Below are 24,316 nucleotides of genomic sequence, written 5' to 3'. Positions count from 1 at the left end.
CATTTAAAGCACATTTTGTTTTACAAAGTAAACATGCTATAGGTGAAACCTCACCAATAGGATGAAGTTGCTTTGCTATCTCATCTATATTAGGTAGCCTATAAGGTTACTAGAGACCAATATTCCATCCGGCTATAGATCCAGAGCAAAGATCATCAGGAATCTGTTTTTATTTTTCATCCCTACTGAAATCTCTAGCTGTTTGTCTTCCTGCTCCTCAGGAGGGTCTCTGAAACATCTCAGAAGATAAAAGCACTTGGGAACACCTCTGGGCTGTTGGATTTCCCCTGACCCTGCTCCAGCCTGGAGTCTTTAAAACTGCTTCTGCATCTCTGACTCCTAATCCTAATAACTAGGATTCATTAGTTATCATTGTTATGAGATTCATGTAAAATCAAACACAACACAAACAGCAGAGGAAAGGGTCATATGTTGTTTTGTTGGACTATCACTTTGGCTTAATTTTAAGGATCCAATAAGAATATTTCTAATACACTTTAAAAGAAAATATTTTAGTATGCACTTCATATATTCATAATATTTCACTTTGCAGATATTTTTTTCTTACCATAATCAGCTTCTTAAACTGTTTTTCAGGCACCTTACAGAGTATGATAGAAGACTTGGCTAAAGGGTTTTACCTGTGCAAACCTCTGCCAGGTCAGCGCTTGACGGAGACCGCGATGATTATGACAATGAGCAGCAGAACAGCCAGGGCGATGGAGAGAAGGCAGCACTTCATCTTCCTGGCTCGTAGCTGAGAGGAGAAAGACAAAGAAATTAATTCATGGAGATTAAATCCACAAAGAAATGTTGTATTTCCATTGAACGGATGGTTTGGAACAAGCCGAAGCAATATAGAGAATTTCTTTATTTTTTTGGACTGATTTATCCTTTTGGATAATCCAGATTCCTCCTCCTGGATACAATCCCCTTTTTCTGCACTGCTTTCCTCCTTCTTAAATCCCTGTGTCACACTAAATTTCCAGGCTCTGCTTGGAGGGCTGAACTTGGGTAAGGCCACTCAGTTTGGTTTTGGTCTGGGGGTGTTGGGGCTGCATCCAGGAGAAAACTGTTCCCTGCAAGAGAAAGAGCTCCCTCTCCACTCTGCTGTGCAGTGACATTGAGACAAGCACTGACATGGGAAGCAAATGTGCTTCCAGTGTTAACCACCCTGATCTCATTCACTTTCAGGTATGGTAAAAGATATTCTACGGAGTTTTGATTTTGATGTCTCTTTCTGCTTCAACCCATCAGTCTTCCTAGTGACCACCATGGATGTGATGTTGTTGCTTTGCAGATAATTCAGTTCCCCTTCTTCTTTTCAGACGGATTAGAAGAAGGGTGTTTCCATGATCCTGCAATGTTAGTCCTGTTATCCAATACACACACAGAAAAGTAACTTCAGTGAAGTCCTTAACTTGGACATTTTCCTTCAGACCAGATGAACCAGTCCTCCAGCCACCAGAGCTGGAAACATCATCTTGATCTAACAAACCAGTTGGTTTATTCCAGAATCCTTTACCTTCCTTACAAATGAAGCAACACTCTCTCTGGAGAAATGATGTTAATATTCCTGCTGTTATCCACTTTTCCTTCCTTTCCTTTCCCTAACTGCTGCAATCAGGTCTCCCAGCCTGCCTTGGATCGTTCTCTTACGGCTTTACATCACTCTGCCCTTTGCATTTCCCACAGAGCCACTGTTCCCCAGCTGCTCTGTTCTGTGGATGTTTTTGTCTCCTACACTGCAAAGGACAGGAGACTCATCTCTTCCATTGGTGCTCCAGATCCTGTCCTTCATTCCTTCTCAGGGCCCAAACAAGCTGGAGAAGCACTTCCAGCAGGGAACAGTGATGCATGAGCTGTCCTCTCTTCCAGAATCAATCACCAATCAAATTGGTGGTTTTATCAAAGTATGGATTTCCAGATTATTGTTTTTTTCACCTTAAAACGCTGCAGTGTCCTGCCTCCCTAGCAGATAATCAGTGAATCATTGTGGCTCTCCATCAGCTTTTCAATCACTCAAACAGAAAGATTTTCTTTGATTTGCAGGAGAAAAAAAAAAGGGTGTTTTAAATATATCATTCCATGTGCATTTGTGAAGAGGGATCTTGTTGTCAGGCATGCTAGGAGGGAGTGTATGAGTATTTCTACTTCCCAAAACCCCTGCTTTGGAGCACAGATTTTTCCATCAGTTTACTGAGACACTGTGGGGGAGAATATGAGTGGGCAAAGGCTCACAGAAATAATTGTGATGATGGTGAGGCCCTGGCACATCTTGCCCAGAGAATCTGTGGCTGCCCCATCCCTGGAAGTGTCCAAGGCCAGGCTGGATGGGGCTTGGAGCAACCTGGGGTAGTGGAAGGTGTCCCTGCTCATGGCAGGGGGTGGAATGAGATGATCTTTAAGGTCTCTTCCAAACTAAAACATTCTGTGATTTTCTGATTCTCTTTAAATTTTTATTTTTTTTATTTTTTTCACACACAGAAGGATGTTTCCTCACAGTGGATCCTCACTGATGCTTTAATTTCTTCAGGAGTAACTGCAATGCATCCTGAAAGCTCAGCCCAGGAGACAACAGATTTGCTACTGCTTCCCCTTTAATTTTAACCTTCATTAATTCCAAGTCAAACCAGGAAACCTCTGCTTCAAACTGCAGACTTTCAAAGGCACTTGGATGTCCTTGTCCACTTCTAAAACGTCAGAGCCTGTGTTTGGTCAGCAGAGGATGCTAATGGGTCATTTAGCTTCAAGCAGAATTCTCAACTAGTCCCATTAAGAGCTTCAAAGACTGCACAGTTATCATTTCACATGGCTTTTCCATCATTCCCTTTGCAGAGACATTCCCTTCTTTTCCTCTTTCCAGTATTACAAAGTCTGAATCGCTCTCATTTTGCATTTGCATAGTCTCTTCTCCCTTCCCTTTTTCCTTGCTTTTAACCAACTATACCATAAACAGACTGGGGCTGATCAGAGGACAGGAGAGATGCAGCCCAGTCTGAATCCTGGGATTTGCTTCACATTTTATGAGCTTGTCCTGGCTGTCAAGTCAGGGTAATGATTCCTGCTCTTTAAAATATCTCTTAGCATATTTGGCATAAATGCCCTTCACAGACATAAAACCCATGGCAGGATTCTCCTGTCTATTCCTAGTTTTGGGTTTTTTTTTTTGTTTGTTTTTGTTTTTTAGGTTTTTTTTTAATCTTATTTTACATTTTAATAAGGAAAACGTTGAATTCTTTGAGTTGCTTTAGTCTCCAGCCATAAATCTGTACATGCTGGTGGAGCTGTAGAAGCAGCTTCTGATCCCTTCCTGGACACACCAGCTTTCCCACAGATCCTGAGGAAGAGTGGCAGGATCCCAGCATCCCAGGGTTTTGTCATTTAGCTATAAAAATACTGATATATGAGCAAAAGCAGCATGTCCCTTCACTGGACAAGTGCACACCTTTCTTCAGGAAGAGCCTTGAAAGAATCCTTTCAATGAGACTTGGCACAAAGACTGGACTTGATGACCTTGGAGGTCTTTCCCAACCTTAATATTTTGTGATTTTATGATACCCCGTGGAGCTCACCAAGCCTGTCCTGTGGAGAGGACCAGCCTGAATTTCTGTGAGCTCCGGGGACCCTTTCCCTGCCTTTATCAGAGGACAAAGATGAAAGCACAGAATGTGTTGAACAGATTCTCTTCCCCAGACAGGGTCTGCAGACTGTGGTATGGTCACCCTCACTTGTATATTACATAAATATACACTAATAAACAACCTAAATAATAATATTATTTTAGATAATATCTATCTAAGTCTTTATTATGGCTAGTTTAGGTTAACAGAGTGTGATTGCCAAACTGAGATTACAAATGGTGCCTTAATGCCCCACTGCCATTCTTGAAGGAAATTGAGAGACAAAAATAAACACATCTCTTTTAATGAGATTTTCAAAGAGGTTTTTTAAGAACCCCAAGGTAACATTGCACACTGGAATCACAGCAACCTCAGAAATGTAATCACTGAGCAATGAAGAAATTCCAGAGTTTGTGTTTTCCATATATGCATATACAGGGAGCAATCTTTGCCCTCCCTCTAAAGCAGGATTTCTGCTTTATTCAGTAAGGGAGTAATTATTATGCTGCATACATCACACATGTTTAGAAATTTTACTCATCTACTCAAGTCTTTTTAGGACATCTATCTAAAGTCATGTTCACATGAGACCACGCAAAGCTCTCACTTAATGTAAAGATCTTAATTTTTCCCCTTGGAGTTTCCATGACAGCAGAATCATATAATTAATGCTTTCCATCCCAAACATCAATGCAATGATTGGGTTATATCCATTTGAAGTGGAGGAAGAAGAGACACATTCCATGGGTGAAAGTACAGCTGATCTCAAGAGAGCTCCAGTTTGGCCAAGGAATAAAAAAAAAAGATAATGAAAAGCAAATGTGATTCATGATGCCACCCCTTGCATCAAAGTTATATCTACACTTACATGGAAATAGAAAACTGTTTCCAAACCTATAACAGGATTTCTCACCAGGACAAGTTCCTTACTGCCCTGAGACAGACCCTACAAGGTTTCTGCCATAATTTTAGTAGTCTCAGAATAACAGAAACATAGACACAGAAAAACTGAGGGAAAATTTAAAAAAAAAACCCAAAACTAAACAACCCACAAAAAGTCAAACCACCTGTAAAATGAATCATTTATGTCACAGCACAATTCTTTGGGGAGCTTTGCATATTTGCAGCATTCCCCACGCATCCGACTAATACACAGTGGATTTCACTCATCTTTTCTCAGCTCTCTCCCCCCTCAGCTGCTGAGGATCCTTCTCTCACACTCTGCTTTATCCCAATTCCCTATCTTCCTTGACTTTCCTGGAAGCTCTGAGGCAACGTGACCTCCTCTCAATTCCTGCAGCTACACCCATGATTGCTCCCAGGAGCAATTTTAAGACCATTTTTCTCAGAATCTTCCACCCGCACTTGGAGTTAGATGTTTGCAGTCAAGACATACCCAAGATCCTTGGCACAGGAGATGAATCAACATCTGAAGGGAATTTTTGGTGCAAACTAAATCTGGAGGGTCTTCACCTCAACTTCAAAAAGTATACAAAAAACCTGAGGGAATATCTGTTTTGTTGGGTTTTTTTTCCTAGAGACCTGGAGGTTTTACCAAATACTTGTGGAGGTCACAAAAATCTATGGCTGCTTTCTACATTTTTTCCTGTTAAATTGCAAAACTCTGTTTACATACAGGAATTTAACAAAATCTCCCAAAAAAACATGTTTCTCCCAGGGAAACATATCCTGTAACTCTACTTTGGAAAGCATTGGCTCCCTTTAACTATCTGTTAAAATGAGTATTTAAATAGAGATAGAGAAATCAACGCAACAAACAATTTCAGGCTGAATTTGGGAAAAGTTCAAAGCTACAAGATTATCTTCTGCTGGAAAATGTATGAGAAATAATTATAATCCCACTATCTGATTTCATTTTAATTATCTTAGCTTATTCTAAACCTTGAATGCTATGCTGCAGCACTGCTCTGGTTTTACAGCTCTGTCCCAACCTGTTGTAAGTCCATTTCCCATAACACCTAGAATTTGTTGATTAAATTGGAGCTAATCTATTTTCATTGTACACATTTTCCCAAGATGAAAAGAACGCAACACGGGACCAAAAAAATTCTAATCCTGCAGCAAGATGTAATGGCTTTTTACAGTTATTTTTTTCTGGGTTCTCAGGGTTTTTTAGTAAAGTAAGACATATTTTAATCCTGACAGAGGCTCTTTAAACACACATGTGAAATAGGAGTGAAAAGCAGGGAAGGAATGAGCAAGGCTATTTAGGGACACAGCTGAGAACCACTTTATATTGACAGGCAAACTGGATGTGACTGAGCCTGGAAGAAACCCTTCCCTCATTGTTTCAGAAAATTAAGCTGCAAGTCATATTTTACAACCTAGAAGATATTTATTTCTTGGGGGTGAAATGCTGAAAGATATTTTAATTATGTCACAACAGATAGTTAAGTAATTAAAACCCATTAAAGCCCATTACGGCCCCAGGTCCAGAAAAGTTAGTTTCATCTTGGAAATTCCTAAGCAAACACATTTACAAGGAGGAAAAAAAAAAATGCTTTCTTGCTAAGGATTCAAAAACCAGCTGAGGCCAAGCATAAATAAAAGAAGAGGCTAAAGGAAACTCTTTTTCTTGTATTTATATTGAATGGAAAAAAACAAGCAAACAAACAAACAAACAAAAAAGGACTTGATTCACATATAGAAAAGCAGCATTGAGCTCCTCCACCCTTTGTGGATTGATTGCATGACAGACTGTAAGGCAGGGAGGTTGAGATTTCTCAACTGCCTCCACAAAGGAGGTGAAAATCCCTAGAAACAGGAATTTTAGTTCAGGCAGGGATTTGTACTAGAACAGCTGCTCTATTCTGGGAACATCAGAGCACATGACGCCACTTCAGAGCAGAGTTACACCCTACGACTTCATGGCTGGGGAGTTTTCTAGGTCTTCTGCAGGACAGAATTGGGCAGGTTTCTTTCATTCAAAATCAATTAAATTAATCTCTCCAGTTTGGCACCTTTATTCCATCACTCCCAGGTCTCAGCCCTGGGTAGGGATGATGACAGTAACCAAGGAGCTTTGCCCAAGAGGGTTAACCCAGGACCACCTGACCCTTTCTCTCCCTCCTGCAATGTTAAAATAATGTTAAATAATACAAACATTCATAGGAAAGTGGGATTGTTGAGGTTGGAAAAGACCTCTGAGATCACCAAGTCCAACCATCAAGCCAGCAATCACCATCATGTTCACCATTAAACCATGACCTGGAGTTTCATATCCACAGGTTTTTAAACACTTCCAGGAACAGTCACTCCACCACTTCCCTGGGCAGCCTCTCCCAGTGCTTCCAAAGTTTAGGAGAGAGGACTAGAAGCAAATCAGGAAATACCCTAAGCTTTTCAGCTTGATTGTATGGGAAAGAATCTGTTTCCTAGTGAAAAAGGACCATTTTTCCATTATAATTTCTTAGAATATTATGGTAAATGAGCAAAAATCTACCCATGTACTCAATGCCAACAGACTCAATAGACAATCCATTTTACTAACAGAAATTCTTACCTATATTTCAAACACAATTTTAAAATAAGGAACAAACCATGAAGCATTTTCAAACAGAGCCAGGACTGAAAGAACTTCTGAAAGTCCAATTCCACTACTCGAGCAAAGAAACCATTGCAGACCAATCTGCTCTGGAAATTTATTTCCTGTAAACCCATTCAGCAGATAAAAACCCAAAATTATTAAATTTAGCAACCACACAATAACAGCCTCCAGTTATCAGGTCAGGTCCTTTTAAGGGCCTCTGTTGGGCAATGAAAACCCACCCTGATTAATTTTCAAGTGCTGCTTCCTTTATTGTAAGATTAACAAATCTGTTTGACATAAAATGGTTCATTTTATATGCAAATCTCTGTAGAGAGTTTTGTGACATTAAAGAGGTTCATACAATTTTGTTCACCCTGACCTCAGAGGTCATTTGGAATTTCATGAAAGCATTTGTCTATGCTCTTAATACGCATTTTGAAAGCTAATTTGAGGTCTGCTGGATTGAGAGCCCAGGTTCTTAATTACGTTTGGACGTGTTTATGGAGAGATGATATTATGAATCTGAAACTGCTGTCATTCCAGTGGACAATAGCAGAGGCTCTGCTGAAGGCTGGGGACTTCTTAAGAGGAGAAGAAAATACTGAAGCAACACAGCAGAAAGTCAGACTTTGTAGATGTGTGGTTAACTCCAAGAATTATGTAAACATGCAGAGGGGAAAAAAATCCCCTTATACTTGCAATAGTACTACTATTATTATTATTATTATTAATTTCATATTCCATTTACATTGATAAGATCCCTTAGCTAAGCCATACTCAATCAGCTCTGATAAGAGAGTAAACACTCTGTGTTATTGCAGTGGAAGGGAGGAGCATGACCTTTAACGTGTGTACAAATTAAAATGCACTGACCAAATTTGGTGACCTTTATGGTATGGCTTCCTTATAGAGCTACAATGAATTTGCAATCAAATATCACTGCTTCTGCAGGCAGGCTAGAAAAGGCCAGGAATATTATTAAGCACTTACTGTGTTTTTAAATGAGAACAAAGTAGACAAGTTACATATGAATAAAACCCAGAAGATATGAGAGCAACAGGGAAAGGCCAGCCCACAGCAGCAGGGAAATAGATCACTTGGCTTTGACATATTGTTTTTGGGCCTTCACTTCCATGCCATTTGGACTGATTCCCTGCTTTCCTTTATGATGCAGTGTCTGTGTATTTGCTGTTTTCCACTAACCCTGTGCAGTTTTTCCATTCCCCATAAGTTTCTTCATGATGCCCTTCTCATTAATTAATTTCCTTTGTATACATCTCTGGAAGTGTTCAAGGACAGGTTGGATGGGGCCCTCAGAAACTTGGTCTAGTGGAACCCATGGCTGAGGGGATGAACTGGATGATTTTTAAGGTCCTTTCCAACCCAAACTATTCCATGATTCCACACGTTTTTATGATATATCCGTGGAGAGGCCAAGTGCCATCTACAGGTATGATTACTCAGCATAACCTACTGCAAGATTGTGTTTTAGTTAGCCAGGGACAACCATCCAGTGATGGATTTCCCTTGCCTGGAATCTACCCCAAGCTATTTCTTTTAAATGAAAATCTGGCAGCCAAATCAAAGGAGAAAACTATTAAAAAAATTCCAGGTATCCCATCCTGAAAAAGATAATAGAAATATTTTCTCTACTCCCTCCCTGCTTTGGGGAGAAATCACAGAATCATAAGGGTTGGAAAAGAACTCCATGACCATCAAGTCCAACTTTTTGCCGATCACCACCTTGCCCACGAAACCATATGGAGAAGTGCCTCATCTACTACTTTTTTGAACACTTACAGGGATGTTGAGTCCACCCTGGCCCTGGGAAGCCTGTTCCAATGCTTGGCCACTCTTTCAGTGAAGAAACTCCCTGATATCCCACCTGAACCTCCCCTGGTGCAACTTGAAGCCATTTTCCCTTGTCCTGTGTGAGGAAGGACAAGGAGAAAGCAGCTTGTCCCTTTGATGAGGGTGCTCATTTTTGTGTTTCTAGGAAATTTTTCTCAGTTTAAGAAATACATGACTTCTCCCAAGCCCTTGTTCATGCACACTCTTGACTAGTTCAAAATTTGAGATCATTTTCACCATCAATCAGAATGAGGTGAATCCTCATTCTCAACACTTTCTGTGTTGGTTTGCCTAAAAGCTGACAGGGGCTGATGCTGTGCCTGTACACACAGATTTAATTGCTGCATTTTCTACCTCCTGAATGCTTGAATTAGCAATCTTAATATTCCCCTAATACACTTGTTTTTCTAATGGCTGAGACATCATTTGTAATAACACATGATAATGGCTTACATTTCTAGCACGCCTTTCAAGGCAGCAAACCTCCAACGTGATTTACAAATTCACTATAAAGAGGATTATCTTTTTACCAGCTCTGGAATGAAGCCACCTACCTCTGGCAGCTGTTTGAGTTCTACACAGCAGACCCAGCCAGCAATTTAAAGCAGGTAATGACTGGTGTGTGCACCTGAAACACCAGAGACCGCATTTCCCAAATCAGAATTCACCCAATGTAGCAAAACACATGCTTATACTTTTGCAGAAACCACCTCAAGATGCTTAAAAGCCCCACACAGGCAGATTCAGAGAGAACTTAACTCCCCCAACAATTCCAAACCCAGAAACACTGTGAGGGAGCAGAGCAGAGAGAGAATTATTTGACCACATTAAAGCTGTGCAGTACTTGAGGAAAACCTTCCTGCTGAGTTGTGTTGATTAGTTAGATTATATTATTTTATGAATGGCACTACTTGGAAGGATTGGAAATGACAGATTTTGGGTCATTGTGCTGCCAATCTCAGCATTTTGAGCCCATCAGCTCATCCTTCCACCAAGCTCACTTATCTGGTTTGTACATCTTCTGTTTCTCTTTCAGGGCAGAAAGTCTTAATTCTTGAACCAGCTCAATTTCTGCTCCCAAAAACACTTGAGCCCCCTCCAGACTGGCTCCTTTCACCAACAAGAACCAGGTCAAACTTTGTAGAATCTTAAAAGGACCAGAGACAAAAAAAGAAGCATTTAGTCTAGCTTAATTCCAGTGTACTCTGATGAGACTCTGGTCCAAATAATTTAAGAATTCCTCCCCACTACACTGTATATAGACACAAAAAATAATATTGATGAAAATTGTAATAAAGATAAAATGCTTTACCAAACACATCAGTCTGAACCTTCATCAGTGTGAAGGATCTTCTGATCATCCTCAAACAAACACAAACATCAAATAAAGAAAACAAAAGTACTTGCAGGGGTTAGTAGAAAGAAGAATCAAGGGATCATTTGGGTTGAGAAAGACCTCTAAGACCATCAAGTCCAACCATTAACCCAGCCCTGCCAAGGCCACCTCTAAACCATGTCCCATTTACATCTTTTAAATCCTGACAAGGATGGTGAGTCCAAGACTTCCCTGAGCAGACTTTTGCAGGGAACCCTTCTAGTGCAGGATTTTCAAATCTCACCAGTAATAAAGATAAATTATCCTCAGTGCAAGTCTTCAGGCACCAAACACCAACCTGAAGGTCTAAGCTGGTCTGACCCCAGCATCAGAAGTTGTCTGTGTACTTCAGTATAAGTCAGTACATTGCAGTAACTGATACAGAGAAAACTCCTCCCAGCCCTAGGAATCACAAGTAAAACCAAATTTTGGAAGGGGTTCCATGAAGTACCGTGCCATTAATGCCTCAGAATGTCAGTGTTAGGGGCTGATGGATCTCCAGAGCAAAAATGTCAGAGAACCATAATAGGCAGTGTTTAATGTCTGTGTTCTATTAAATTTATTGATATGATTGGGATTTTTTTTTCTTTATTGTGTTTATTGATTTAATATAGAACATTTAATATAGAATTTAATATAGAATATATTAATATAATCCATTTAATATAGAACTTTGCTCACCAATATCACTAACATCACTATTATCTCTACTACTACTACTACTAAAATATTCCCATTATTAGCATGTCAAACTGTGGTTGACAGGCACAAACTGCCCTGCATTATTTTGTAATGTCACAGAACAAAGCTGAACTCCTGTTGCACTGAATTTTAAATAGACCTCTAAATACTGTAAATTGTTGCTTTGCTTTTTTTCCTGATGCCCAAATCGAAAAAAGTATAGAAAATATTTACAAGCACCCACCATGTCCCTGCTGCTCCTTTTCAGGATACTTGGGAGCAGAGGGCGAAGGAAGAGTGAGAAAATTACACAGAGACCAGGCATGAAAACCTCCCTTTTGAAAAGTGACGAGTTGTCTGCTAGGAGCTCAAGGAATGCAAACCTCACACTTTGCCTAATACAGACTAAAATCTATTTTACTGCTTTTTAAACCCATGTATACTTTTACAAATGTGAGTCTTCACCTGTTCAAAGCAGAGCTGAGACACAAAAGCTGAGAATCTTAAATAATTGCAAAATGACAAAAGGATATTTCCATTTTACTATTTAGTTATATGTCTGTCACAAAAAAGAAGTCACATCTAGTCACATCTAGTGCAGCGCCAGCAGAACTAAGCAGAAATAGACCCTCCATATCATTTTATTGAGTGGCACAGAATTAAATTTGAGGTAGCTTGATTTTCTCTAGAAGCCATGGAGAGCTGGTTAGGCTGTCAAAATATCTGATCTAAGCCTTTGTTTAAACCAAAACAACTTCTTCAAGGTTTGAAGAGTATTTTGACTCTCTATTGTTTTTTCATTTTCATGTTTCTGGTGGATTAAACACACAAATGGCAGGAGGTAGACTGAGTTGATATTGAACTTCTACCTCCAGGGGAAAGCACCAAGTGTGAGACAGTATTCTCCTGAGGTTTGCTGCTCAGGTTAACAGATGGAGATCCAGGGAAAGTCAAAGAGCAGAGTTCAGGACTTGTAAGAAGAGCATTTAAATATAAATACCAAAAATAAATCTGAACATAGCAGGCAAGGAGGGGAGCTGTACAGATATAGCACCATCCCTCCTTTTCTCATTAAATTGTTACATGGCCATTTATAAGTCATTTAACTTCTTCATTCATTTTCTCTGTTGTAACATCAGGGATGTGATTTCTTTAAATGAATTGAGCAAAAATAGTGACATTTGTGATGATGGAGCCATTATTCGACAAGATCAACACACAAACACCATTTAAAAAATATCCTGTTTTATAGAGATGGGTTTTTCTTTGGTTTTGTTTTAAGGAAACTGTTTGAGCCATTTCTACCTTAAAAAACTTAAACCTTTAAAGTCTTCTGGGATGAAAGCATTTCTCTTTAATTATGTAGTCACACAATAGAGTTATGGATATGACACTGGAGCTCATATTACAGAGGAATAAGATTTTTGTCCCTCCCTTCATCTCCCAAACAACCATTCTAAGCTCTTGGCATCATCCTTAAATACACCCTAAAGTGGAGTTTGGTCTGATCTAGGCTAGGGGGGACAATGAATAGGAAAGCTGAGAATGACCAGAGGTAAAAACGATTCACTGTTCCTCAGCCCCTGGCAATGAGACAGCATTCAGAGCCTCTGAATTATTCACTGCCATCAAAGCTGAGAGTTTCCTGCATCTATGTCAAAATCACTGCGTAATTGCAAATTGTAATGGATTCTGAATGAAAGAGATGATTGTAACAAACAATGGAATATCAGCATTGCTTCACAAGTGGCCTTGGAGCCTGACCTTGCTGGTCAGAATCACAGCTCCCATGTCTTGTCAGCTCTGCCAGCACAAAGGGCTCCTTACGTGAAGAGTGTAGGAATAACTCGACTGTGATAGACAACATAATAGAGCTCTGGGAATGTCACAAAGCACAGTGCCAACAGTCTGTCCTACAGAGCATATCAATCCCTCACAGCAACCACAGGACAGGCTGGAAAAGAAAGAATTAAATTAAATCACGGGTCTATAAGGATGGAAGTGAAAACAGCCTTCATGTTTGAGTTTTATCTCATTGTGAGCATGGGAAGGGTCAGAAAGCAATGAAATGTATTAAATGAAACATATCTTTGTGTTTATGGTTTCTGTCCTGCTGCCAGTTTGGAGCCAGATCTGCATTAGAAAGCTCATCTCCTCCATCCAGTTATGCTGTAAAAGGAATAAATGACCTGTAAACATTTCCTCCAATTAACAAAACAGCAGAGAGATGGGATTCTCCAGAATAGTAGAACCAAGGACATGCAGCCAAAAGGCAACATGTCACTCAACAATAACTAACTTTTAGCAGGAAAAATAAATTTAAGTTACACACCATCTAAAGAAAGTATTCTTAGAGTTATTAATTAATAAATTAATAAACTGCCAACTGAGTTAAGTTAAAAAAGGGTTTATGTAGTTCAGGTTGTTATGACATGGTTTTCTTAAAATATGGTGAGTGGTTCTCCTACACTGCTGAGAAGATGAGGACATTAATCACTTTTTAGGATAAGGCTGATCTGAAAATCCTCCCAAACTTATCAACAAATTCTCCCAAAGTCCTGAAAACTGGACTGAATGACTGGTTTGAAGCTCTGAGAAAGTTTCTAAAGTAGTTCAGAGCACCTCCACCTAAACTGAAACCTCCATGGGAGATTATGCCCTGGTGTTATTTGTAGAACAACTCAAAGACAAACATCTCCAGAAAGGTCCCGCTTACAGAATTTTTTTTGAGGCTGACATTGAAGAAACCAGATACTTTTGAAGAGTCTGGAGAACCTCTGAACTTGTGAAGTGCCCCAGCTTTTTTACATGCAGCTGATCAAAGCTTTTAACTCTCCATCCCTTTCCTCCTGGCATCTATGACAAGAGCTTAAATACTTGAGCTCCACGTGGGGAAAAACCCATATAGATATCTGTATGGATGTGTGTATATTTTCCCCTCACTGCTTGTCAGAGCCTCTGTACTTAACATATTAATTTACCAAGTTTAACTTTTTAATGCTAGCTTCTTTAAGTCATTAGAGTTCCTTTTTTCTTTATAATCCTCTTATTTGGTAATCAGTCTGAGCCTGTCTGTATTTTTTTAAGAATATTTTAAAGTTTCTGGTGAAGATCAAGGGAAGTTTTCTCTTGCTCTACTTCACAAACTCCAACTTATTATTAGTAAGTGGTTCAGTGCAACACTTAGACCACAGTTGGTTTCCTGCACTTCTATCTTGTCTTTTATACAACCATATTATCATGGAACTATTTAGGCTGAAAAAACCCTCAAAGATCATCGAGTTACAACCGTTATGAATGGAAGTGCTACTTTTAAATGCATTATGGTTGTTGAAAGCTGACCAGAGAAGAGATGGAAGAATGGAAATGGATATGGAAAAGGTGGTGGTAATAGCGACTGTAATGTGCTTCAACTGGAGGAGCCACCAACACATCCTTTTCCTTCATGAGTCATTCCTAAAATTGGTCATAATGCATTTCTTAATGCTCTTAATTATTTGTCATGCAATCTTTGTAGAAGAGGTCTGAGAAGATGAACTAATCTCAAGGCACCAGGCAGATATTACACCATGAGCAACAAACCCCTAGCCACCTCTGACTCAAGTTTCTATTTCTAAAGACAAATAAATCCACTCCTCACCATTACCACCCTTTCTGGCTGTTGACAAGATGTGCTTTAACAGCTAGAGAAATCATGAATTCATAACTACATCCTATCCCAGTTTGAAAGTATCAAAGAAATCCCTTTGGATCTCAGCAATGGGGCACAGTGAAACTCACTGAAACAAAGGGCCACAATAGAACTTGAAGAAGTTTAAAAGCTCCCCTACACCCTCTGTGAGCTTTCAAACTCTATTTAAGATAGAACTTCATTTATCCACTTCAAGAAAAAGCTGTAGACAACAAGCTGTTTATGCTTCTCCCTCAAATTGAATGTTCACAAGGGGAGGGGAAAAAATAAGAAAAGCAGTCAGCATAAGGGCAGTCCCACAACAACTAATCTCTGCAACCAATTAATTAAACAATTATATCAGCCAAGCCTTCACTTCTGACATGGCAGAGCTGACATTAATTGGGCCACAATCAAGATAGTAATTCAGGTTAATTGTATTTCCACTGTCAGCAGCTATCAGCTTGTTTCAATATGCTGCTGTCATTTAAGAATAATTAATCATGGATGACTTTATTGGATGGCACTGGTTGACAGCTGACGGCGTGGTGAGGCTTGAAAAAGTTGGTGATTGCTGTAGGCCTGGGGAAGGGGAAATCTGCATTCTTTTGGAGAGATTATTGCGCTTCCACTGCGTGTTGAGGCCCAAAATGTGCTGCATGAAGTGTTGAGCTGGTGATGAAAAGAGGGGGCTGGAGGAAGAAAGAAAGAGCCCTTCCCATGGAGACAGCACAGCAAAAGGTCAGGGGGATGTGAAAGTTCCACCACCTTCAAGCACTCAGGTGTTGTTTGGCTCTTGCTACAGCAGCACAGGATTCAATAAAACACCCATTCACCTGCTGCAGGAGCAGAAATGCCAGCCTTCATCTGCTGTTGCTTTTTCTCCATTCATAATAAGCCATTACTCTGGCTAACACTGGATAATATAATTTATTCGATCCGTTGTCAGAATGTCTGCAAAAATGTCAAGGAACTGATGGAGCAAAGTCTTTATTTATTAATAACTTGAAGCAAAAAAAAAAAAGGAAAAAAGAAAAAAGAAAAAGGTGATGAAATTGTTGTGAGGAAGTGGGGAGGAAAAAAGCTAGACATTCAAGTGTAAGCTGAAAATAGTTTAGAGTGTTCCATGAGGAGTAATAGGAATACATTATGCCTCTGAAGAAAAAAAAATAAAAAAAAAGCAATTTAAACTTGAGGAAAGAAAAAGCTTTAGCACCAAGTTCTATTAGACTACATAATTATTCCCCAAAGGGGAAAATATACATATATATTTAAAATTAAAGTACAATTTTAGGTTATTCATGACAGAGTGCTAAAAAATCATACCAGAAGTGGCAACACTACTTTGACAGCTGGACGGAGAAAATTTTCCATCAGAAATGTGATGAATTTATTGTGCAACTGCCAGAAACCAGTTCAAGATGGATGGAGTACACAGAATCAAATTTCTAAAGGAAAATTTGACACCATGGCTGATGAATTTGGCTCCCTCCTTGTTAGCAAAATATTGGACAAAAAATGATCATGTGCACTGCTCAGCAGAGCACAAATTTCCACTTTGGAGATATTTTCTTGCTGTCAGTCAGAGAAGTCTGATGTGGCAGAAGCACCCATTAACCAAAGCTGGGCAGGAGAAGACATTAATTTTGACTTCTCTTCAAAATGGGTCTGGCAGTGCTGTAGGTACAAGAGAGCAGCACACAGGAGGTTTTTACCTTCTGGGGGTTTCAATTCAGTGAAATTCTCCAGAATTTATCTATATCATCTCTTATAGACAAGACCTGGTTGCTTCCTTTACCTTATTTTCTTGGGAAATTGCTGGGTTTGCAACATGCTTCTCTGTTAGGGTGCAGATAAGCAGTCTGTTGGAAAGGCAGGAGATATCCTTGCTGAAATCCAACCTAGCCTGAACAATAGGAAAAACCACCTAAATATTTTGGCTTTTTTATGTTTCGCATGACCGGCACATCAAGGGCGGTGATTCTGCCCCTTGTGAGATCCCACCTGGAACACTGGGTCCAGCTCTGGGCTCTTCAACACAAGAAAGGTTTGGACTTCTTGGAGTAAGCCCAGAGGAGGCCAGGAAGGTTCTCCAAAGACTGGAGCACCTCTGCTCTGAGGACAAGTTGAGAAAATTTGGGTTATTCAGCCAGGAGAAGGGAAGGCTTGAGGGAAAACTCATTCCAGTACATTGAGAGGGGTTTTAAAAAGGAGGGAGAGAGACTTTTGAAATTTACAGGTAGATGAGGCAAAGGGGGATGTTTTTTTAACTAAAAGAGGAGATATTTATATTAGATGTTAGGAAGAAATTCTTCACAGTGAGGGTGGTGAGGCCCTGGCACAGGTTGCCCAGAGAAGCTGTGGATGTCCCTGAATCCCTGGAAGTGTCCAAGGCCAGGGGATGGGGCTTGGAGCAGCCTGGGATAGTGAAAGGTGTCCCTGCCCTTGGCAGAGATGATCTTTAAAGTCTCTTCCAACACAAACCAGCCTGTAATTCTGTGTCTCTGATTCAAACCAAGCAGTAGCTGGCTGCCATTTAAAAGAGGAGTGATTGGGAATGCCAATGAACTGCTTTGCTTAGTTCACCATTGAGGTGAGGTTTTTTAAAATCCATAATCCTGTTAAATCTTATCAAAATGCCTTATTAAACTGTGGGAGTAAATTACTTCTCTAACTGGGGAGTTCCTGAACAAACAGCCCAAAATGCTGCTCTACAAGTGAATGTTGCAATCAGCTGCTGCTTATCAGATTATCTGTAGGATCATTGCTGACAGATAAAAATTGAATCTGAAGCTACATGTTTTTTAAATCTTTTTTTTTTTGTCCTTCTACATATATCCCTTTAAAGCAGGGTTGATGTGCTCTGTCAGTAGCCTGTAATTTGCAGGAAAGCAGGTATTCTGTTTGTCAGTTCTTTTTCTGCTCCCAAGTGCTCCAAAACCTCTTTGCCAAATTCAATCACATCTGAGAGAGGAACAGAAGCATCTAAAGTACTTCTGTTTTCAGGATACTTGATGCCCTATAGAGAAGACACCTCCTTCTTTGGTTCAGAAGTTAATTTTTTTAAACAGCAAATAATGCAGTTTCTGGAAACACCATGTTCATACAATTTATGTATAGTGGAGTATAAAGGGGAGAAACACAAGAAAAAGAGAAAATTAGGGTGACAATGGCCACAGCTGACAGCAAATTAGGCATTATTAATCCTGCTCTTCGGAGAAAAACTCGGATTTCAGTCCTAGAGTTTTAGGAAGGGCTTCTGGGACACAGTGAAGTGCAATGTCCTGTTACCCACATCAGCTGCAGGCTGTGGATCCCTCTGTAGATCATCGTGGCAATATCTGGACTGGGGGATCCTGCTGGGCCCTTCCTAGCTCAGGTTTTTTTTTTTTTAGTCTATAATTTTATCTGAGGAAGAACCTGCCGCAGGCAAAGATATAATGGAATAACCATTAAATTTTTTCTATTTTTTTCTCTTTATAAGGCAAAGGTCCCTTTTGGATCTGGTCTCAGATAATTTCTCCAGCCAAGAAAAACATGACAAAGCAGGAAGCAGCAGCCATACCTCCTCTCAGGTAAGCAGATAAAATGCTAATGAGATCAAGAACAAAACTGCCTTTTGCAGTAAGGCTGAAGACTGAGCTGATCATGAACTTTAGACTAGGCTCATGCCTCCAGATTTAATAAAAAAATGACCCATGCTGGAAGCAAAGGTTGCCTTCACAGGCAACTGCTTCTCCCCTGGAGGTTTTGCTCTTGAATAAAAGATTTTCTGCTTTATAGTCTCAGCCCACCCTCCTTCAGGAGCTCTCCAATTACAAGCATTTGAAAAACAGGAGGAAAAGCCTTAGCAAGCAGGTGAGCTAAAGTGCACCTGTGACGTGAACCAAGGGAGCCTGCCCCAGCAGTGTCAGAGCAAAGCTGATGGTGAATGGACATGAAGGAAGAAAGGACACGTCAGGGAAGCTGTAAATTTGGCTCTGCTGTTGCCTTTCAGCTGTTCACTAACATCTGGCATCTCACCCTGCAAGGAACTTGCAGGCCATGACAATATCGCCAAGTGCTGTCATCCCTACAAGCTGTCACTGGTGCCAAGGGTTGGGAGAAAGGAATAGCCAGGGATGTTGGAGCTGTGGCTTCAATCCTGTTCTGGGCATTAAGCTCTTAACTTTGTTTCTTGCCAATTTTTTTATTTTTTTTTTTTTCTCCTTCAGTGTTTTCATGCAAAGATTTTGGAACTTTTTTTTTTAATTATTTTTTTTTTTAAATAAGGATCAGAAAAGGATCCAGATGGCAGGCAGCTGAACATAGCATTATTTTTTCATCTTGGAAAGACACAAAGATGATGTTTCCAAGAAGGAAAAAAAAATAAAAAATACTTATGACTTTTTTGCTCCACCTGTTCAATGGAACAGAAATTATATCAGGAGATTTGTGGGGGGAAATTATTAATTATTTGTTTGTTTCACACAGCTAAACATCATATTGGAATAATTTGGGGTTTTGACAGTTGAGTGCACTTGTAGCTTAATCCCTCAGAGCACATTTCCATTAATAACAGATCACAAAGACCTCAGCTTTTAGGTCTAAAAACTGCAGAAAAAGCAAAGTGCTCCTTCTTGGGTGCTTATGTAGAAACACTATCTGATGTAGATATACTTTAGAAAAAAAAGTGATTTTACCTTTCAAGTTTACAGGTACCTAGCACCTGGGTGTAAATGAGACGATAAAAACAGGTCCATGCTTTTAACCTCCTGTTGGAGTTTACAAGGAGAGGTGGGTGGGGATCTTGTCTGTAGCATTTTTTTTAATTACTCAAATTCACATGCCCAGTTTGCAAAATCCTGCAACTGAAGCCTTTTTGGATGCGTCAGCCTATGATATTCAAAGCAGCAGAACTGAAATAATTACCATCTCACTGTAATTAGTTCTGTTAATCTCATTAGCTGGGCTCAGGTGTTGATCTGTTGATTGTCAACTTGTAACTGCCATGAATCAATAAATTACTGTGTGGGTGTGGTGGTGAGAGAGAAGTGAGAAATCATGTGCTTTTTAAAGCAGGTTTCTCTTTCTCTTAGACCTCCTCATTTTATTAATTGCATCTCCATGCAGTGGATGATTCCAATCTTATGGGGTTTTAGTTGCTGGTTCGGGTTTTTTTAAGAGCCTGGAAGTTCTGGGTAGTCAGGCTCCAAAAATCCAAGTATTTCAGAAGAAAAACCCCACAACATAGGCATGAGCATTTTTACTTGTCCCTCATCTCTTGTGACACCCTGGGGTGGCATTGCAAGAGAAAAACACATCAGAGGAGAGGTGTTCTGAGCTCATGGTCTGTTCAACACTTCACCTTGACCACAGTCAGTGAAGATGTTCTTCTTGACCAGATTTTCCTGGTTAAGCAACTGCCTTGATCTTTTGTAGAATCATAGAAAATGAAGGCTGGAAAAAAAAAACCCTCTCAGATCATGAAGTCCAATCTTTGACCCAAAATCACCACAAAATCATGTCAAGGAGTGAGACATGGACTCAATTTTTTAATACTTCCAGAGATGGTGACTCTGCCACTCCTCTAAGGAGCCTCTTCCAATTCTTGACCACTCTTTCAGTGAAGAATTTTTTCCTAATATCCAACCTGAACTCCCTTGGTGCAACTTAAGGCCTCTTCCCCTTTTTTTTCCTGTGTCCAGCTGTTCCCCAGCAGCTCAGCTGAGATAATTTGAGATGCAACAGCTCTAAGACATTGCTGAATTCTAAAATGCTTCTAATGGGTGACAGAGATTGATGTAAATAAAAGAACATGTCTGAGGTCTCACATCAGAACCAACACTGTTGTGTGTGCAGACATTTCTGCTATGGAGATTTACAGTTCTGCACCTTGGCAGATGCTGAGCCCTCTCTTTGGCAGGTGAGGAAGAAGCCCATGAGGAGAGGAGGGCAGTGGATTTAATCTCTACCTGGCAGTTAGTGAGCTGGGAGCACATTTTGAGATGTTCACCCCCTCAGCTCTCCCAGAAAGTCAAACAAACCTCTTCTGATGTTTAGTACTTTCTTATTTAACAAGGCTCAAAAAGGTGAGAGGGGTGGAGAGGTGGTGGGCACCGTTTGTTATTAAACAATTATTAACAATTAAAAATTTCAGAATTATTTCTGAGCCACTATTTCAAAATAATCCACATTCCTGAAATTCAGTGCTACTAAGTAAAGCCCAGGAGCAGACACAGAGGTGGGGATTTGTTATAACTATCAAAAAAAAAAACCCAAAAAAACAGAGAAAATGAAGTTACTCCTTAAGCACCTTCCTGATGATGAGAGAAGGTTAAAAAATTAAAACTAGAATCTGTGTTGGGAAGCAAAATTTCAGTTTGTGAGGAATATGATTATAAAGAGTCACTATTAATGCATAAAAATGATATCTGCTACTTCTTATATCAGGCTACTGTAGCCACAGCAAAATGACTTGGTTGCACCTGATTATGAGGGATAGAGATGAATTACTTACTGGGTTGGAAATCTGTAGGCACCCAGGGATGAGTGATCACGATTTGATTACATTCAAGATGAAAATCAGAATCAGTTCTCAATCAGTAGCATCTTATGTATATAATTGGTGCCTCTAAAGGGCACATCTCCTGAAACTGAGAAAGTTCTGAGAAAAAAATATCACAGCAGAAACCATGTAAATAGGAAAATAAGAAAGAAAATTGAGTGTGCTCAAAAGAACAGCTCATTAACTGGTGAGCATGCCTTGATCTCACAATTAAAGAATGGAGAGTCTTGGCTAAAACCTCATCCTGATTCAGTGATAAATTTTGGGCAGCAACTAGAAGTTGAAGGATTTGTCTTGTGAAGGGGGGAGGAATGTTCTCTGCAGTCTTCTATTTTTACATCTGGACTGGAAATGTCCCTGCATTGGTGACAACGGCTCTTGGAACTGGAAGAACTTTAAGGTCCCTTCCAGCCCAAACCATTCCCTGATTCTTTAATTCTCTTACAATGATACCATAAATGGCACATCTATAGTCTGAAATCCCCATGAGAGACACCCAAATCCCACCTGATATCCCCAAGTCTCAGTGATGACAGATTGTGACAGAGATTGATTAAATACACCTCATTTACTTAAGAGATGGAGCTTAAAAATATGAATGTAATATAAATAGACAGGTTGTTAAGGTCAGCCACACGTTTCAAAGAGAAGCTAAAAACACCAGTAGAAACAATTCCTGGCCTGGCTAAAGAATAAAGTGTTGGGGATTTGGGGCACAATGGAAGAAAAGAAACACAAGAGCAGAGAGACAAGAAACTACAATGTGCTGTTTGAGCCCAAAAGAATCCGGCAACACAGGACTCAACTGAGAAGGAATTAAAGTGTGATGCCAGACCAGTACTAGACACCACACGCACACACACACACACACTTATATATATATTTATATATAATTTTTTAAAAACATTAATTATTGGGATTAATTGCATTGCATTCTGAAATTTAAAAAAACACAATCAAACAAAAAACAAACAAAAAAACCCCAAGCAAACAAAAAAAACCAAGCTGATTGGTGAAGGTGATTAACAATCCAATTGTCACGTATGAGGTCCTTGACTTCCACAGCCCAGAACACTCTGATGGAAAATGCAGCTCTGAGAAATTTCCACAGAATCAAGGAATGGCTTGGGTTGGAAGGGACCTTAAAGATCATCTTGTTCCAACCCCCTTTCATGGTCAGGGGCACCATTAAAACATTTCCATTTAAAATAAAGATGTGGGCATATTACCAGTACAGACACCACCAAGGAATCAAGTTCAGGAAAGGAAAGGAAAGTCTGAGACCATCAATAATCCCTCATGATCCATTTCATGTGATGTGGTCATACCCACAAAGCTTTCCAATTCCTCATGCTGTTGTTGAGGAACTCATTGAACAAGTTCTAAAGTGGTTTTCTGAAGCAACCACTGGATCTGACATTTCTGATCTTTGCTCCAGTGCTCAAAGTGCTGAACACAAGGTAATAAAAATGACGAAAGAGACCCAGTCAAACAAATTAAAGCATTTCAATGTAGATAAATGTAAATCCAAACATCTGAGAATTGCAAATATACACACTGGAAATGGGAAAATGTATCTTAATATGTAGAGAGTGCAGAGGATTGAGGAGTCAAAGCAGATAAACAGCTCGAGATAAGCTATTGGTGCAATCATATGACCACAGGTGTGATGCAAACCTTGGTTCATTTCATGGCTGTGTGACACTGAAGAGATTGGTACTAAAACGTTCAATACATTTCAGTACTGCCTTAAAATGGGTGCTAAGTAACACAACAAGGGTCAGAAGACAAAAATTATTTAAAGCTTAGAAAACTCTTTTTCAGCAAAAGACAGAACATTAAAACCTGTACATAATTCCAGGGACAGAAAAACAAAAGCCATTTATTAAAAGATTCTTTAAGCTAATGGGAAAGACAACAAAAGAGAGCATAGTTGGAAACATCAGTTATATTCTGATTAGAAGCAAGGTGTGGTGCTTGGGAGGTTGATTAACCACTGGAACAAATGGTCTAATTTCTGAATCTGGTTTGCTGGTTAAGCCTGAACACCTTGGAGTAATAAATACTTTTAAAAAACAGCTATAAGAGTCAATGGAAAAGTAATTGAGTTGGGATATAAGCAATCAGACAGATCTTCTAATTACTTCTGAAAATCAATGACCTACACAAAATTTTTCTGAAGTTTCAGAAGTATAAATGTCACCACTTGAAAGCAAAAAAGGGAATATTTGATGCAGAAAGCTGCATGCTTCTGCAAAATGGAAAGCATATGTATTGCCTAGATGTTGCTCTTGCCTTGAACTTGAGCTGCACCATTTCCAAACAGAATTATCAAAACTGTGTAAATGCATTCTGTGCAAATATAGCCATAAAATATGTCATTCAAGATAATTTGTTTATATTTAGACTACATGTCAGATAAAGTACTCTAAAAACACTCCATTTAGATAGATCCAGGTGGAGCGTGTTTATTTCTTAAGTGGTGTTGTCTAAAGTGCTACATTTAATAAAAGAGTGCATTGCATTGGGGACAGACAAAAAAAAGGAAACCAAAATATGTGGATGTGTAAACAACAGAGCTCATCTCCTGAGAAATTACAATTACAAAAAGCATTTATTAGTTCTCTGGTAAAGGTAGCTAACACCACACTATTTTCTTTGAAGGCAAAGTATTGATCTCATGAATAACTGGCAAAGGATTTCATCACACCAACCCTCCCTGTGACTGGGTGAGGACCCAGAACCACAGTCCCTTGTCACTTATCTAGAGGGTGACATCCCTTCCCATGCCACAGGGGTTGGAACTAAATGATCTTTAATGTCCATTCCAAACCATTCTAGGATATCCAAGATTAAGAGCTTTTTGCCACCTAGGTGTCTTCATGAGTCTTAAATGCTCTTTATGGTCTATGTGGTTATGAAGAACTCTGTGAAAATGTCTAAATTATGTCTATTAAAGTTCTTGAGTACTTCCATGTTCCTGGAATTGATCACTACTTGCCCTCCAAAAAGCTTCAAT

The 24,316-nt window shown here is 39.6% G+C and overlaps 1 protein-coding gene and 1 long non-coding RNA gene across 14 annotated transcripts in view; one reads left to right on the top strand and one right to left on the bottom strand.

Annotated features, from left to right (window-relative positions):
• Nucleotides 1–24,316, bottom strand: part of TSNARE1 (t-SNARE domain containing 1) — a 455,536-nt gene that overhangs the window by 58,222 nt on the left and 372,998 nt on the right. For all 13 annotated transcript variants that reach the window (XM_088056786.1, XM_088056777.1, XM_088056781.1 and 10 more), the window contains one exon: nt 642–757. In XM_088056786.1, coding sequence (XP_087912912.1) covers nt 642–757 — 116 coding nt within the window. The remainder of the gene's footprint in view (nt 1–641; nt 758–24,316) is intronic.
• LOC148184997 (uncharacterized) lies at nt 15,355–19,696 on the top strand. Its single transcript, XR_015774139.1, has 3 exons — nt 15,355–15,491; nt 18,235–18,325; nt 18,534–19,696. It is a non-coding gene; the product is annotated as an uncharacterized LOC148184997 (long non-coding RNA).

Source organism: Pseudopodoces humilis, chromosome 1, assembly GCF_049639895.1.
Source record: "Pseudopodoces humilis isolate 2021_Gansu_Grassland_sample_001 chromosome 1, ASM4963989v1, whole genome shotgun sequence".
Taxonomy (NCBI): Eukaryota; Metazoa; Chordata; class Aves; order Passeriformes; family Paridae; genus Pseudopodoces; species Pseudopodoces humilis.
This window is presented reverse-complemented; position numbering and strand designations above follow the sequence as displayed.